The 17,873-nt window shown below is 37.2% G+C and overlaps 1 protein-coding gene across 1 annotated transcript in view; it reads left to right on the top strand.

Moving 5' to 3' along the window:
• The first annotated feature begins 1,473 nt into the window (after positions 1-1,473).
• LOC140611599 (uncharacterized) overlaps positions 1,474-17,873 on the top strand; it is a 50,645-nt gene continuing 34,245 nt past the window's right edge. Inside the window, exons 1-3 of the mRNA XM_072788234.1 lie at positions 1,474-1,577; positions 15,427-15,601; positions 16,920-17,081. Coding sequence (XP_072644335.1) covers positions 1,474-1,577; positions 15,427-15,601; positions 16,920-17,081 — 441 coding nt within the window. The remainder of the gene's footprint in view (positions 1,578-15,426; positions 15,602-16,919; positions 17,082-17,873) is intronic.

Here is a 17,873-nt window from a genome sequence, read left to right as displayed (position 1 = left end):
ATCCTTCAAGTGGGCTTCCTAAAAGATTATTTTTATTTCATAAATCCCACTGAAGAGTTTTAGCTCTAATTTTTCCATGAATCAGTGGAGTCATAGGGATTTTTGCACATGAGGTGTCTTTCATCTCAGTTTAGTTCAGTGTTTTCCACATGTGTTTCTGAATACTAAGGAGTTCCAGAGTGGAGGATCCAAGTTCCCCAGGCATTCCTTATAGGACTTGTAACTGTTTAAATCTCAAGCCCACCTGCGAGTCAAAGTTGTGAATTAACCAAATTAATCAATTAATTAATCAACCAAAATAAATCAATGGTGGTTTTTATCTTTGAGGTCAAAGAAGATTAGGCAGAAATTATCAAAAACCCATTTCACCCCTTCTTACCCCTCAGAGAAATGGGAAGTATCCATGACTTACATATAAGACCTCCGAACCACTGATCTTGGATTGATTGATGGACAGATGGATGGATGGATGGATGGATGGATGGATGGATGATTTTTCAGTTGGGCTCAGTCTGTAGGCTAACAATTTTTTTGTTTTAGCCAGAATCTATGGGAAAATGGTATGGACAAAATTTTAAGAAAGCAAATTGAAAATAACCTATGCTTTAAGGGCTAGAAAATATTTTTTAAATTAAGGTTGAAAGTAACTTTTAAATCTTTCTGATCCAAGCTTGTTTTTTTTTGTTTTGATTTCATCTCTCTCCTTCACACTCTTTAAAAGATTTATTTATTTGTTTGTTTATTTATTTATTTATTTATTTATTTATTTATTTATTTATTTATTTATTTTAGAGAGAGAGCAAGCATGAGTGGGGGGAGTGGCAGAGGGAGAGAGGAAGCCGACTCCTCATTGAGTGGTGAGCCCTACACAGGTGCATGATCTCAAGAGCCTGAGATCGTGGCCCAAGCCAAAACCAAGAGTTGGATGCTTAACTGACTGAGCCACCCAGGTGCCCTTGGTTTGTCTCTCTTAAGAAAAAAATTGTATAACTATTTTTATAAGTCATGTATCATGTACCTTTGTTCAGCCCCTCAAACACTTTTTGAAGTATGCAAGTCATAAATGAATAATTAACTGCAATAATAGCCATAAAATTATGTGTAATAGGTAACAAATCCAGCAATAGCAAATGAATTAATGGTTTTCCTACAAAGCTCTAAAATATACAGTGGTTACTCAACACTCACCATTCAAAAATATGGCTATTTGCTGCCATTAGAGTGTTTTCAGTTTTCCAAGCCAGAGTTTGCTCAACACACACATTGCAAAGGCCCATCTAACCATTTGCTGTGTGTGCACAGAGGGTAATAGAGATGTGGGAGACCTGATTTGCCCCGGAGCAGTGAGAACTGGTCTCTAATGAACACAGCTGTTCCCATAACATTTTGAAATGAACTAACAGAGGTCATGTTTGGGATCTTTCTAGGTATAAGAAAAACTTTAAGATAAAAAAGAAAATACCACTGAACACCATGTGGATTGCCAACTGCATGGATACAGTGGGAGATGCCAACATCAGTTCTGGGAGGTCCTTTGTGTTGGGCTGGCCCACGGTAAACTTTGTGGCCACCTTCAGGTAAGACCGATGCCTTGGTGTCCTGTATCTACATGGCTTGAAAAGGATAACATTGAAATCTATTGTCTACCAAGCTGGTGACTCACTTTTTGACCTCCCATGACACTTGTTTTGCCTTGTACTTGGCCTAAGAAGGTGCTTATATCCACATGGAAACAAGTAGATAATGTATAGTGGGAACTACTGGAGTAATTTCCTTCAGTTTTGATCAATGGTTTTTCAAATGGGCTCTAGTAGCCACTTGAGGAGTTAGGAGTTCTAGTTCTGTGGAAGGAGAATCAACAGAGTGAGGTTCAAGGTCTCCTCTCCAAGATCCTGCCCTCTGATTCCCAGGGAGTATCTGCATTTTTAAATCACCGGAATAGATTTCTTGAGCAAGTACTATTAAAGGGTCCAATTAAATTTGAAAAATTGCTTTTACACTCCCAAGTTAATTCCCTTAACATCAGTATGTAATTATACAAATAAATTGATCATGCCGTTGGATACTAGGTTGCCTGAATTGCTGTGTACAGATTATCTTAGTTGGTGACGATCTAAAACAAAATATGATTCCATTGAGTAGAGTTTAGTTGTGTAAGACACATTTTTAGGCTGACAAGAGGATGGGGAATGTGGATCTCGACCCTGGATATCCTGAGCAGACACCTCTGAGTTTACAGGGATCATGCCACACTTGCATCTCTGTTTGAAACATCCACACCCCAAGCCTCATTCCTGTTTTATGCGGTTGTACTTAACACACTGCTTTCTTCTCCTCACCCCACTCCACCAAAATCTCACAGGTCATCATAAATGTAAGACAACAAAAATCTTTACAAGTTGTTAATTTATTAATCCTATAATGCAGCTGTTGAATTAATGAAAAATTTTCAAATCTTATTAGGAAGAAACATGTATTTATATCCTCTCTGCAGGTCTTCTTTTGCATAAAGATCATCAGTTCCCATTGCTTAATATCTTCTCCAGGTTGCAAGTGGAAGGAAAGAGTTTCAAATGGGAATTTTAAAAAAAAGGGAATATATAAAGTGTTTGGTAGGGGAGTGTCCAAAAAAAAAATTTCCCCCTAATAGGAGGAAAATGTGGAAGCCATTTAACTATTAGTTAAAAAGGCTGTATAAATAGATAGAAGGCACATATAACAACATCTGGCACCTAATGCTTTTGTTATTGATTATTATTACTGTTCTGCGGATTGGCATGAGTAACTAGAAGCTGTGTCTATGCACCTAGGCAGGTTGGGACACTAAATGGGCATTCTACTTTCTTGATGCGACAGGTCCTGAAATGGTGATGGAGAGGGTGGGGAGTAGTGTTGCTGGTAGAATTATAGAATGTGACAGCCACTGTAGACAGTTTGATGGCTCCTCAATAAGTGAAACACAATTACATATGACCTCCAGACACATATCCAAGAGAAAGGAAAATATATGTCCATGCAAAAATTAATACACAAACGTTTGGGGGATCCCTGGGTGGCGCAGCGGTTTGGCGCCTGCCTTTGGCCCAGGGCGCGATCCTGGAGACCTGGGATCGAATCCCACGTCGGGCTCCCGGTGCATGGAGCCTGCTTCTCCCTCTGCCTATGTCTCTGCCTCTCTCTCTCTCTGTGTGACTATCATAAATAAATAAAAATTAAAAAAAAATACACAAACGTTTGTAGCAGTATTGTTGACAATAGTAAAAGAAAGAAAGATAGAAGGAAAGAAAGAAAGAAAGAAAGAAAGAAAGAAAGAAAGAAAGAAAGAAAGAAAGAAAGAATAAAGAAAAAGAAACCAAGTGTATATCAACAAATATACAAAATGTGGAACAGGAGCTAGGGAAGGGAGAGTGACTGCTTAATAGACACATGTTTGCTTTGGGGTGATAAACATGTTCAGTCACGATGGTTGCACAGAACGATGAATATACTAAAGGTCACTAATGGTCAATTTTCTTTTATGTGTAATTTACCACAACCAAAAAAATGCTGGTAAGTGATAAGCCCACATGTGAATGAGCCTTAAGACATTTGCAACTTTGGATATTAAATGCTGTGAAAATTTTAGCAGAGAACATACTGATCTTTAGTAATTTTGCATCAGGGGATTGATCTTTCTCAGAAGATCACAGTGATGAAGAATACGGTTTTTAGGAACTAATTTAACATATTACAATCTGCCATATGTATAAAGAAATAAAAATATTACAGGTGTTTTTTTCTGAAAAAGATATTCTTGTTTCTGAGCCAAGACAGTTCCATCAAATTGCTAAATTTCTTAAATGTGATTTAATTTGAATGGTAATATTCTTTATATCCGAATAGCCCTTGCAGCTGCAGGAACACTCTGAGCTATAATTAACCTTTTTCCAGTTCTGGAAACTAAATATCAAAGTGGTTAACAACATGCCCGTGATCACATAGCTTGCATCACATAGTCACAATTAAGTTTTCAGATTTGAAATCAACTTTTCTTCCTCTTTAGGATCTACTTCCCATTGCTTTAATAGAGTCCACCAAAAGCCCAACTCTAAGGGGAGTACAATTTACACATCCACATCCCTTAACAACGGGCTCCTGATATTTTTAATCTGGAATGGTGATCTTAATATGTTAGTAGGAGTATTGTACGTTCCTCAATTTTTTTCTTCTCATTTTTTAAATTGCAGTTCTTCAGAACAAAAGGAAAAATGGCGTTCTTACCTTCAAAGGTATTTTGTCAATGTATTATTATAAGTCTTTAACCCATGATGGAAAAAATGTAGATCTCTTCAAAGCAGTGCCCCCAAACTATGTTCCCTTCCCTTAGTAGAAATTGTTACACTATCCTCCAATGATTTCTTATTTAATTGTACCCTGGCCATTACTACAAATAACCTGCTCTCCTTTACATGCATATATTGCTTATTTTTTATGAAATTCTGGTTATCACTCTCATCTTCCCCCGCTCTCCAACCTCATGATTATAGCTAACATTATTCTCAAAACATATATTAAATTTCCATAAGTGCAGTTTACCCTACCGAGTAATGCTGAAAGCAACTTCTAATTCCTACATTTGAAGGTGCTAGTATGCCCTCTGGTCTAGCTAGGCAGGAAAGCTTTGGTGACTGGATCTGCTGGTCAAATCTCACATGACGAGAGTGATCCATTGTTTTCCGAGTCACAGCTTATTTTCCTGAAATATTTTTGCATGTTTCCTTCTGACCCAAAATTTGGTTTTGCTGAGCTTATTTATATGCATTTAAAAATAACAAAGTACGTTGAAAACATGATCAACATAAATTGATTGGAAAGTAAGGTAATTTATCCTACTCTATTTTGGGTTACTATCAAATTCGATTAGGTACATCATGCTAGCCAAAGAGAAGGAGCAGCCAAAAAGCATTCTCCTCAAAATCTTCACTGAGAACATCAAGAACTGTGCCTGTGTGAGTATTTTTAAGACCAACAATTAAATTCTGAGTTCCTAATTCTGACTGAATGAAAAAGATGGAGATAGAGGTGGAGACACAGAGAGGGAGGAAGCAGTGAGTTGGGGAGAGAAGAAAGAGAGAGCAAAAGGTAGGAAGAGAGAGAGAATATTTAGAAAAGTACCATGAGGAAAAATGTATTTTCCCCCTCTCCATGTACTGCTTTATAGACCTAAAAACTGCGTCCTAGGTAATATGAAGCAAGAGGAATACATACTACAGTGCTTAAGCAAGGAAAGAGTATCGGATGTTAAGTGTCTATAACATTTCTCTGGATCCTTCTAATTGCTTATAGTGGCTTGTAATACAGTGATTTAGAATCAACCATTTTTTCCCCAGTGGCCACCACTTACATACAGAATGGTCTGGATTGTCTCCACAGTCCTTTTTCCCCTCCAGATATTTTATTTGGTATAACTATAAACTCAGAGAAAAGTTGTAAGTATAAAAGTAATACAAAAAGACCCCGTATACTCTTTCTCTAGATTCACCTATTGGTAACACTTTATTCCATTTGCTTTATCACTTATTTTCTTTCTCTCTGTCTATTACATGTATGTGTATACTTACGTTTGAGGGTCATACATATACTATGGCCCTTTTTCCTTAAACCTAAGCATTTCTTAAGAATAAAGATATTCTACAGTTATCACCTTTAGTGAATTTAACCTTGGCATAATACTTTACTCTGCCATTCCCATTCTCATTTTGTCAGTTGACCTCAATAATGTCTCCTTTCTAGTACAGGATCCACTTAAGGATCAGGTGTTTCATTGAGTAGTTATGTCAAATGCAGAGGAGTTTTAAAAAGTCTTTTGTTCCAAGGAATATCAGGATTGAATTGAACTAAGAGGGATGACACTTTTAAGGGATCAGCATATTTCTATTTCAATTTCTTTATACCGTGGGGAGAAAAAAATCAAACCAATTGGCCCAGTTTTGTGTGTAAAATTTGATTTCTGAAATTGTAGTACAGTAGCCAAGACATTTACAGTGATGAACAAGATACTTTGGGTATCTTTAAATGGCATTTTTTTGTGGTTGTTGTTATAGTTTGAAGTAGCTCTAGATCACACAAAACATTATTTGAAGGTGGAAAAAAAAGATATTCCTGGATAAAGCAAAAGCCATGCAAATATTTTGATCTGTTGCTAAGTGCAGGCTAGATGCACTGCATGAAGGAGAGAGAATTCTCTAGCAGCAGAGCACATTCTCGTCTCTGCCTTTGATATCAATTGTGGCAGTGGTTTACATTCAGAACTTTCCTTGGAAAATTACCTTGAATTTTTTAAAAATCAACTTTATTGAGGTATAGTTTGGGTGAAATAAACATTTCTGATGTTCTTCACCCATTATTAAAGATCCAGGTTTCCCACTGCACTGTTTCACTTCATCGTAGGAAGATGATTCTTAGCATTCCTTGTGCAAAACTGGTGCAAACAGATTTACTTAATTTCTTTTATCTGAATATGGCTTTATTTTTTGACACTGACTCTTGAAGGATATTTTTGGGGATGTAGAATTTTGTTTGCAGATTTTTTCCTTTTAGTCCTTTAGAGATGTCCCAGTCTTTTGCTCTTGATGCTTTCTGATGAGTAGTCTGTGATTAAACATTAATCCTCAGTAGGTGATTTGTCATTTTTTCTCTAGCTGCTTTCAAGTTTTCTCTTTATTTTTGGTTTTTAACAGTGTGGCTAGGAAGTACCTAAGCATGGTTTTCTTTGAATCTGTCCTATTTGACATATTCTGAATTTCTTGAATTTATAAATTGATGCCTTCACCAAATTTGGGAAATTTTAATCATTATTACATCAAATATTTCCTTCCTCATTATTTCTCTTTCTCTCCTTGTGACAGTTCCATTCTTTGCATATCAGACACTTTCACATTGTTCAGAGATCTCTCAGGCTCTGTTAATTTTTTCAATCTTTTCCCCCCTTTTCTTCTTCACACTGGATAATTTCTAGTATCTATTTTCAAATCACTGACTTCTTTTCATCATCTCCATTATGCAATGTAGCCTAGTCAATAAATTTTTAAAAAATATTTTTTCAGATAAAAATTTCTATTTTTAAATATTTTTCCTCTCAAAAAAGGAAAAGTCATAAATACTTCTTATTTCTATACTAAGATGCCTCTATTTTTGTTTATTGTGAGCACATTTTCATTTGTATCATTGAGCATTATTGTAATAGCTGTTTTTGGCTAATAGTCTAAGCATCTAGATCATCTCAGGTGTGGCTTCAGCTCTTGAAAATTGATCTCATTTTCCTGGTTCTTCATATATTAAGTAACAGTTTGACTCATGAACAAAAACTAACTTTTCTTTTTCTTTTGAATTATTTCAAAAAATAGTTTGTTTTTCTGAAGTTATTTGTTTAGAGAGAGTTCCTTCTAATGGAATTTGTCTGTTGGGAGATCCTACAACATGCAGGAAAATATACATACATCCCTTGAATTACTATTTCAATGACTATTTGAATGACTATTGAATTACTTTTGGACCATCTGTGATATCAAGTAATTGCATTCAATTCATAGGAAGAAAAATACAATGAAAGGACAAGGAATGAATTATGAAAGAGCATCTTTTAACTTTGCTTTTAATATTTTCAAGGCCTGTGAGTGTCCACTTGTGCTGTTTCTTCTTTATGCACTGTTTCCTGAAGGACACAGGCCCCATTGCCTAAAAATGTTACAAAAACTGTATGCATAGTAAATGTTCTGGTTACATATTCTCTTATTTTAAAATGACTTTTGTAATTGAGATAGTTTTATAGATCCATCTCAGATTCCTATTAACCCCTTTCAGAAAATTTTCTGTAAACTTTTCCTAGTTGTATGGAGCAGTTTCTCAATGTATGGTCTGATAGAGAGCTATTATAAGTATCTACTCACTGGCAGAGTTGTGAATAGAACATAAACTTCTAACATTTCCAGTCTCATTTCCTAGATTCATTGGTTTTATTTGTCTTAACAGATTGCAACAATGGAAGTCTTAGTTAATCATGATGCCTGACAAAGAAAATACAGACTAAATAGTAGTTTTTAAAAAAAGTGTCTTTCATAGCCAGTTCTTATCTGATTTTACTGAAACCGACTATGTAATTACAAAGGAACTAAGCCATACTATACAAACACAACTCAGTAAGAGAGGAAAGTATCTAGTGCCTTCCTTTAATACTATCCCCCTCCCACCATTTTGGAAATAGCCTTATGGAGCTGAGGGTCACCCAAGTGCCCTCTTGGAATTCTCAGTTTTTCTCTTCCTTGCTTCAGCTGCTGTATTTTGTATGCCACAAATTCTTGGAGGGAAATATATGTTTTACTGACATGTTTCCTACTAGCTTCATGTTACATAAAAAAAATGAAAATATAATTAAGGGTTCGTGTTCTACACGTGCTTTACTTTGTCATTACCTGAAAACAAGCTTTACCTTTGGAGTATGGATAATAATTTGACAATTATTTGGTCACATGCTTTAAATCTAAAAAAAATTTGTAGCAATTTTTCTTATTTATTTTTTACAGTCCGTAACTATAACAGTGACAAATTCCGACACGGCAAATGACACTATCAACATGTTACTAACAATGCTGGGAATAACCGTAAGTTGCCTATAAACTATTTTTAGTTTACGAACCAACTTTGACTTTTGAGATTTGTGTCTGTGTGTGTGTATGTGTATGTGTGTGTTGTGCACCTCCCATCATAAGACAGCTGATTATTGTAGATAACAGTCATATTTTGTCCTTCCAACTTTAGAAATTGAAGGCAGCAAAGCTATAGTATTAGCTTATACATGAGTGCTATCTTATATTCCCATTTTAAATTTTCTGAAAATTCAAAGTCATAGCCTAAAATTGGGCTATAATTTTAGAGTGCTAATAACAACATGCAGTTTATTGTATATATTTTAAATACAGACAATAACAATGTTTCTAAATTTCTTTTTTTTTGTTTCTAAATTTCTAAATATTTCCTCCTCTATTGGACTCTTTTCTGTGTTTTCAATTCTGATACGTCCCCATCCCTATTGACCCTAGTTATCACACAAGGAAGAACTCAATCTGTTTAATGAATCCTAAATTACATGTTCTGTTGTACCTTTTGACATAAAGACTACATGGCTACAAGCTACCTCTGTTTGATGCAGATCCTGAGGATGAAGCAGCTCATACTCTTTAGGAACTGGTAAAGACAAAGACAAGTTCTGAATAAGACCATGGATCTGGGGCATTTGTACATAGCACTTTCATCTTGTTTGGGTTTTAACTGTCTGTTCTTTACCTTTTGATGGTGCTCGTGTGAGTTGCTGATATCTTTTTATGAAAGAGAAATATATTTGAGGATGAGGTTTTATAAGGGAAAAAAGAGGGACAGTGATAGATGGAGAGAACCAAAAGGAGCACTTGGAAAGCACAGCTTCTTATCCAAAATCCTCTGTAAATGTGACGTGACATAATCATAAGATTGTTTGTAAATTCTATCTGACCCAATGGTATAATAAAGCCCTTTAAAACTTCAGAGCAACTGGAATTTGGCAGAAGAGATCAATGATTTCTGTACAAACAACATTTAATAATACATCCAAAATAAAATTGAATTTATATGTACTGACTAAAGCACATCTCTACATACATTTCTAACCTGTATGATATATAAACCCTAAGTAAGAATTAAATCCTGGAAAAGAGAGTGAGTGGTTTGAGGGATGAAGGTGGGGAGATTGATTAATGATTTAACTCATTTTATTTCACGTTTGTGATTTTCTTTGCTTAAAGTGATCAATGTCACTAGGCAAAGAATTTCTATTTTAATGAAGAACTGGGGTTATTTGGCTTTATGTATACCTGATTTAAAGGATTCCAGCATGGCATTTCCAAACCCTACCCTACCTTATTAGCTCTTACTTCTTATTTGCAACACAATCTTGAGCAGATTTAGCTGTGTGTGTGTGTGTGTGTGTGTGTGTGTGTGTGTATCTGTGTCTGTGCCCATCCATACCTGTGACATTCCTTCATAAGGTGAAGGCCATGATTTTTAGTCAAGAGTCAAGGGCACATGGTAACTATTACCAATAATTCTATTTCAAACATTTTTTGTTTTAGTCTCCTGGAAGACTCTTTAAAATAGTTCAGCAATCTTTATAATTTAGAATTGTTTGTTTCAAACAATTGGGATTTCCAGTATTACTGGGCAATAATTCTGCTGGGAGTAATCGTTTTCTGCATCTGACATGTCTAGAGTCCTCATCCTTTCTCTCCCTAAAGTGGGGTTTGCCTGCCCCAAAGCCTGTGGCTGACTTCCCTCCACGATCTCCTCAAGGTCTCTTGGGCATTTGTCTCCTTTTGTTCAGGGCTGCTGAGCTATTGATGCCTCTCAAGTTACTTTGCTCAGGATTAGTCATAGCAGAGTATATGGCTCTCTGGACAACATGCATCTCTGGGCAGGGGCATTTGGAGACAAAAGCCAACACTATCCAAGGAGTCTAGAGACAGCAGAAGAGAGGACTCTGAGATGAGACTTTTACTCCGTAGTAAAGGGACACAAATCTCATTTCTTATGCCATGGATCACCCACAAAGTGAGGGGCTGGCTGTACTGTGGTTTCCCGGTCTTTATCAAAAATTACAAGAATCTGGGACAGTCTATTGGAAGTTGTGAGGGGAACTAGTTAACAAGTACTATAGCTACCTCCATGGACCAAATGCCATTTATCCTGGCCCCAATTCTTCTTTTTGGAAATACAGATATGCTAAGGAAATGTGTTCTTCAAGTACTGTGAAAGATTTGTTTTGACACCTAGTTCTTTTTGTTTCCAAGGGCTCTGAGAAAGACTTCCAGCTGTGGGTGAGTTCTGGCAAGGAAAAACTTCCACTAACTGGTAAGTGTCAGGGAAAATCTAAGATGGGATTGATTAGGTTCAAAATTGTAACTCAAAGTTTCAAAGTAATGGTTGTTCTTTCTTAAGCTTCAAAATCCTTAAAAGTGAAAATCACATGTTATATTCCCTCACATGTTTATTAAATAATTACCAGGTACTGTTTCCCAGGCATTGATAACATCTCTTCATTCAGCAGCTATGATTTAGTGAGGGAGAGAAATGTAAATTTTTGTTTCTACTTCTTGTTACCTGACAAACAGAGCTGTCTTGAAAAAGTGTGATTATTTACTATTTACTTACTTATTTACTCACTTAGGTATGAAAGCAAAATGGATGGGAATTTTTTTCCCATACATTTATTTTTCATATTTCAATCTTGAATTCTAGTTCCTAACTACTAAGAAGCCTCTATTTTGTGAGAATCCTCTAAAATCCAGTTATGTCCCTGAATCTGGTTACAGATATGTATTTAACACCCCTGCCCTGTGCCCACTTTTCTCTGCATCATAAAGAAAATGAGATAATCACATTTAAACTCCTCTAGTCTTCACTGATGAAATCGCCTGCACTTTGCTGTTTCTCAGGTTTTTTCCATCACTGATCTTAAGGTTATTGATAAACAGATTGCACCTCTTCTAAAATAGTTATTAGCACAAGTTCTCTGAAAAAAAATCTTTGGATTAGCAAAATTGTTTAGTGTTTCCAGTAATGGAAGGATTTTAAAAAAAGAAAAAGAAGACAGGGTCGGTAGCAGACCTTGAAGTATAGTAATAGATGGTAATGGTGACAATAATCTCTTCTAGAAATCTTAAAGCATTCCTTCTTACATGAAATTCTTTATCCTTGGGCAGCCCGGGTGGCTCAGTGGTTTAGCACCGCCTTCAGCCCAAGGCCGGATCCTGGAGACCCGGGATCGAGTCCCACATCGGGCTCCCTGCATTGAGCCTGCTTCTCCCTCTGCCTGTGTCTCTGCCTCTCTCTCTCCCTCTCTGTGTGTCTGTCATGAATTAAAAAAAAAAGAAATTCTTTATCCTTTTAATAAACCTGTGAAGCTATAACTCTTTTTCAAATAATCTGGAAATCTAAACAACCAATTTCCTTTTTTAAAAAAAACAACCAATTTCTTTCTGCAAAATATATATTCCCAGTCTTAGACTATAGAGTCACAAAGCTCATCACTGAGATCAAAATCCCCCAGTACCACTTCCTGTTTTGAATTAATGTTGATATCTTTGTAAAAGTTGGACAGGGGCAGCCCTGGTGGCTCAGCGGTTCAGCACTGCCTTGAGCCCAGGGTGTGATCCTGGAGAGCTGGGATCGACTCCCACATTGGGCTCCCTGCATGGAGCCTGCTTCTCCCTCTGCCTGTGTCTCTGCCTCTTTCTCTCTCTCTGTTTCTCATGAATAAATAAATAAAATCTAAAAAAAATGGTTAGCAGTAAAAAGGAAAAAAGCTAAATACTTATATATGTTTTAATAAAGTGCATTAATTTAGATAAAAATGATGTAGATGATAACTTTTTAGACTTTGAATAGCTTCACACACGAACGCAGCTCTAAGGAATCTGAAGAGCCTGTTGTTCATGATGATCCATTACAGCATTCAAAATGCATTTTTTAAACATACTCTCAATTCTCAATTGTGGATTAGCTCCTGGTTATCTTGGTTTGGTTGTATTGCTGTCATAGAAGCTTCTTTTTCCTTAATGGAGGGAAGTCCCTGTGATTCTTGTGAACATTGCATTTATGACGGATGAAAAGAACAGCAAAAGCTCCTTTAGGTACATTCAATAATAAATCTGAAATGACAGAATGAGAATTTTCATTCTATTCTTAAAAAATGAAATCCATATCATTGCATAGGGTCTTTGAGAATTCTCTAGAGAGGAAAAACAATTTAAAGCATAAAAGAGCAAAACAAATCACTTGGCAGGCAATTCTGGATGGCTGTGGGTGTGGTTTTCTATTCTCTAACCATCGTTTTACAGTTTGCTTCTGGGTTTCCCACTCTGCACACCCTTCCTTCTGATCATTGCCTGGCAGGACACCCATAGAGGGAGGGCAGCAGTGGGAGGGAACCATAAAGCATAAGGGCAACACATCCCACTACTCTCGAGTAGCTCTGGCTGGAGAATTGACAAAAGGAAATGAAAAAAAAATCTGTTCGACTGACATTCTGTTGGAGAGAATAGTGAAGATAGCAATTCTTTATATATATACTCCAAATATTTAAAAATTTATTAACCAAAAAATAAAAATAAAAAATAAATAAAAAATAAAAAATATTAACCACCAATGCTTATTAATATATTCACTCTGATAAGTTTGTGTGTGGACAAGCATTTCAAAGAATGAATGTAAGGCTCGACGGTGTCAAGTAATTTGCCTAAGATGTATAGATCTAGTTAGTGTCAAGGCACAAACTAGAAAAACTTAAACATTCTCAGAAACACAGAAAAAGTCAGCATTGTTTAATGCACTCATGAATATATGTATTTCATGTAACATGCTTTAAATTGTTTTCTCTTCTTAAAATCTTTCCCTTGGGCACACGCTTTCTGTAAGGTGTTCCCACAAGGGTGCATATGATGCTCACTCAGGAGGCACAGCCTTCTTTATCTAGAAGTCCCAGAAAAATACCAACATATACAAATAGGGTGATGCTTACACTCGTGGTAAGGTAGGTTTGATGACAGCCATCACCATCAGCCTAAATATTCAGGTTTCTTTCCATACAGGACATGAACATCCCTATGGAATTAAAATGAGCCATCTTCCATCTACTAAACTGCTGCCAAAGGAAGCAGAGGACTCCGTCTCTCCTTCCCCTACTCAGGAGTCCCTCCTTCTGGAGCAGAAGATCACAGACATGCAAATCCATTTCATACTGAAGCCCAGGCACCCAGCCCAGAACAAGCAAGGGAGAGGTGAGCCACTTGCCTTTCTTCAAGTGCCTTCCCTTGGCTCATGTCTCCATGCTTAAACACAATTCAGACACACAGTTTATTCTTTCTGGGTGAGCTTATTGTCATCAATGAGGAGGAACAGTATAGGAAAGAATGCAAACACTACCAAAAATCAAGCTTAGAAAAATTCAAAAGTCTGACATCAAGACCCAACTCATTTCTATGAAGGTTGTTTTCTTGTTTTAAATCTTTTGGGAAGACCATTAACTCCTGTCTTTCTCTATATCCCCAGAGCACTTTCAAGGCTGCCCTGAGCCATGCCTTGTGCTGAGTAGTATATCATATATTTAGTTTAACGAGTTGTAGGCAGCATCATTTATGTTAAAGTTGAGCAAACTGAAGCTTTAAAATGCTAAGCTTCCTCAGTGGCAGGACCAGGATGCTTCTGGTGCAGGGCTGGCACCCACATGAGTGGAGGTGGTGATGCACTCACTACATCCCAGAAAAGCCAAGTGGCCGAGTGTTCAAGGTTATTTGGTGAAATGTTCCTCATTTGTTTATCCTTCGACAACTTGGCTCATCTGCTGACTCTTAAAGAAATCAGTTATTTAAGCAATGTTAAGGTATCTTCAAAGGGAAACATTCACAGCTGAGCACTAGAAACTTTGAACTCAGCTTCTCACTGCTGGTCACCTTTTCTTTGGAAAGCTCTTCCTTCATAGGGAATGTTGAGTAATTAAAAATCATCTCTGGAAACTGGTGCATATGCATTCATAACCTCTATAAATGCATTCATAACCTCTCATTGTTTTGCTTTTCTATGATTTCTTTCAAGCCTTGTACTTGTGTGTAGGTGTATATTTACATATATGTTTGAGTGTGTGTGTGAGGAAGTGTGTTTCCACACTTCATTGTGGTTTAGTCTCTTTTCAGTAAATGTTCAACCTATTTAACCGAAAACATCATCTCTGGGTGGGTTGGTGGGGTATGACAAGAAAACACAGCCACCAGAGGGCCAGCATGTAATGACAACATCCCAAGGACCCTGACTGCAGCAAGTCATCCTTGAAGATGGCCCAGAGCAGAGGAACATAGAAGTAGGGCTCAGGCAGATTGTGTCCTGAGAAGCAGATCCTTTGGATGGTAGAACTTGAGCACTCAGAAAGCCAAAGAGGAAATCTGAGGCTGAGGGGAGACTGGCTGTGAAAGCAGAGGATTACCACACTCAGCCTGATTTGCATACCAAATCCTTCTAGCTTTTAAAATCAGATCTGACACCTGAACCCACTGTTCACTCCAGTAGAAAACACATCTACAGGTTCAGTGCCTCCTGATGCAGTGTAACCGGCAGTAACTGATGGCACAGGAAATACTGACCTTCAATCTGATCAAGTCCCAAAGTTTAACCATCAGTCTGAAGGATATGGGTAAGAACTTATCAACACCATGAGGATGCTGTTAGCCAACATCAGAACGAGGAGAGTTCTACAAATAAATGACTCAGTTTCCCTCTTCTAGCCACTACAATGAACACACTGTATAATGGCAATGGTGAAAATAAGGCTAAGTGAATTAAAATACACTAATCTCCCTTCTTCCTTAGATTCAGGCCAGAAGACCATGAAAAGCACTGTTTTCAGAGACTGGGCCTTTTGGTGGCGCGCTGGCACTTGCCAGAAAAACCACTGCAGAGTTGCACCATCTGCAAAACCACGACAACCATTGGGGTTTCCCTCACAGGTATCTGTGATAAGGACAACTTGCCCTTCCCAATACTGGTAGGTCTCAGTTTGGTCTTTTATTACCTTCCTGAGGAGAGGGACCTTGGAGAGGCCAAGTGTTCTCATGCAAACCAACCCTTAAATGGAGAAATCATTAGACAGACCCTGGCTTTGGCTGAGAAGCTTTGCTAGTGTCATTTGATTTACCTACTGCAGAGTCATTTGGCCAATACAACAGAACGACGTTTTGTCCATTCCACTTGTTTCCACAGAGACCCATGTAGGCCTTGTTCAGATCAGTCAAAATGGACTCTGTGTGCATGAATCATCTTCACATTCTGCTATTGTCTTCCTGAACTCACAGTAGTCGCAGGTCTCCTTCAACTGAGTCTACTTAATCTAACAACTGAAAATATCTTACCTAAGCATAAAGTCTCATCCTGAGGCATATATGAATCTGCTAATTCTAAAAGAGCATGTTAAATGACAGCCACAGCGTTTGGCCTGTGTTATCTCAAATCAGTGCACTGAATTTTCAGTGTGGAAATTTACTGAGTACCCAGTACCTCTGCAACCCTGCACTAGATTTGGGAATGTTATCCTAGGTGTGAAAAAATTTACCATGTTAGTTACATGCTTGCTACTACCCCAGTCCTTGCATCACAGCCATTTTAGGGGGTAGCTGGAACTATTATCCTCCACACTTTACAAATGAATTAGCTTTCAATATAGTTCGCATGTGCCCCAGGTCACACAAATGATCAGAATGATAATAGGTTTCCGATCCCTTGGTCTATCAGACTCCAGCCCTTATTATCTTTCTATACTGCAGGGAGAGAACATGAAGATAGAGCAAAAGACAGTGAAAGACTCATGAAAGAAATGTAATCAGATAATAAGAAGAGAGCATTTGAGGTTTTGTTTTTTTTTTTTTTTAAAGAGGAAGGGAAATAGAGATAGTAGGAATGGAGGATACAAACACTTAAAGAGGAATCAACAAATGGGAAATGAGTATGGCAAAAAGATTTGAAAACATGGGGAAGGGCATCTATGTAAGAGAATAAGGAGCCAAAACTGGTAAAGTAGGAGACAGGCGAGGATTCCACAAAGGCCTAGAAACACAGAAGTTTGATTTAAAAGGGTAAATTCAATGAAAAAATCTGATTTAAATAAGTGATTACAAAGTTTCAGTGTATGTAAGGTGGATTTTGGGTAAAACTATAGAGAGACATTGACTAAAGAATCTAAATTGACTTTAGTCTTCCAGCTCTAAAACCGTAAACCATCCGATAGCCTAGCTCTTTCAAAAAGGAAGCAAGCTTTTGCTCTGGGCTTGGGATATGAAATGCCATATACTCTTCTTTTTTTCCTACAGGATATGCTTTCCGTGATCAATCGGAAAGGACCACTCCTGGAAGGCATCTTCAGAAAACCAGCCTGTATAAATTCATGCAGAAACCTAAAAGAGAAACTAAATTCTGGGGACAGAGTTAACTGTTACAGCAAATCTGTTCATGTGGTAGCATGTGTTTTAAAGGTGGGGAAAGTTCTAGCTTTACCACACATGGGTAACTGAAGCTGTGATTGGTGTCTTTCATTACGATTGCCCAGGAACCAACATAGGCATAACTGATTAAGAACTTGTCAAACTGGAAAACACTTCATGAAATCAAATTTAAGGAAGCTACTGTAGGAGTTAAAAGCCCCATAAATTAGAAATACTTTCTGTTATCACCATGAACAGCCTACCTGAGGACTCCATGCAAAATACTAATACTAATATGACTACTAGTAATAATAATAAATTTCAAAGTATACACTGACACATACATAATATTTACCAAAGCAAACATCTGCTTTTGATGACATCCTCACCACGCTCCTAATGAAGGCAGTTTCCAAAAGAAAAATCATATGAAAAATTTGAGAATAGGTAGGGAATTTCACAATAGTAAGCAAATGTTTACTTTATGAGGAATACAAAAAGGCTCAGTGAGGTGACCAATCATTCTTAACCATCACTGTCTCCTGTTTCTTGATGTCTTTTACTTTATAACTCATGAAGGAAGGATTTTGCCATTTGTGTCTCCTTTCACCACATCCTCGGCATCCTTTAGTTAATATTTGTGATGTCTAGCCCACCATCCAAGGTTATAATGACATGTTAACCAGCTCTTGCTACATGCCAGTTTGGATAAATCGAACTTTTGGAGTAGGTGCAACAGACAAAAGTAGTTTGGAATTCTGGAAAGTCAAGAGATCGATTCAAGAACTAGATTAATTTGGAAATTATACAGCTACATCACAGATATCCTGTTCTATTGCTAAA

Source organism: Canis lupus, chromosome 20 (assembly GCF_048164855.1).
Source record: "Canis lupus baileyi chromosome 20, mCanLup2.hap1, whole genome shotgun sequence".
Taxonomy (NCBI): domain Eukaryota; kingdom Metazoa; phylum Chordata; class Mammalia; order Carnivora; family Canidae; genus Canis; species Canis lupus.
Note: the sequence above shows the minus strand (reverse complement) of the source record. Positions and strands in the feature narration are given on the sequence as shown.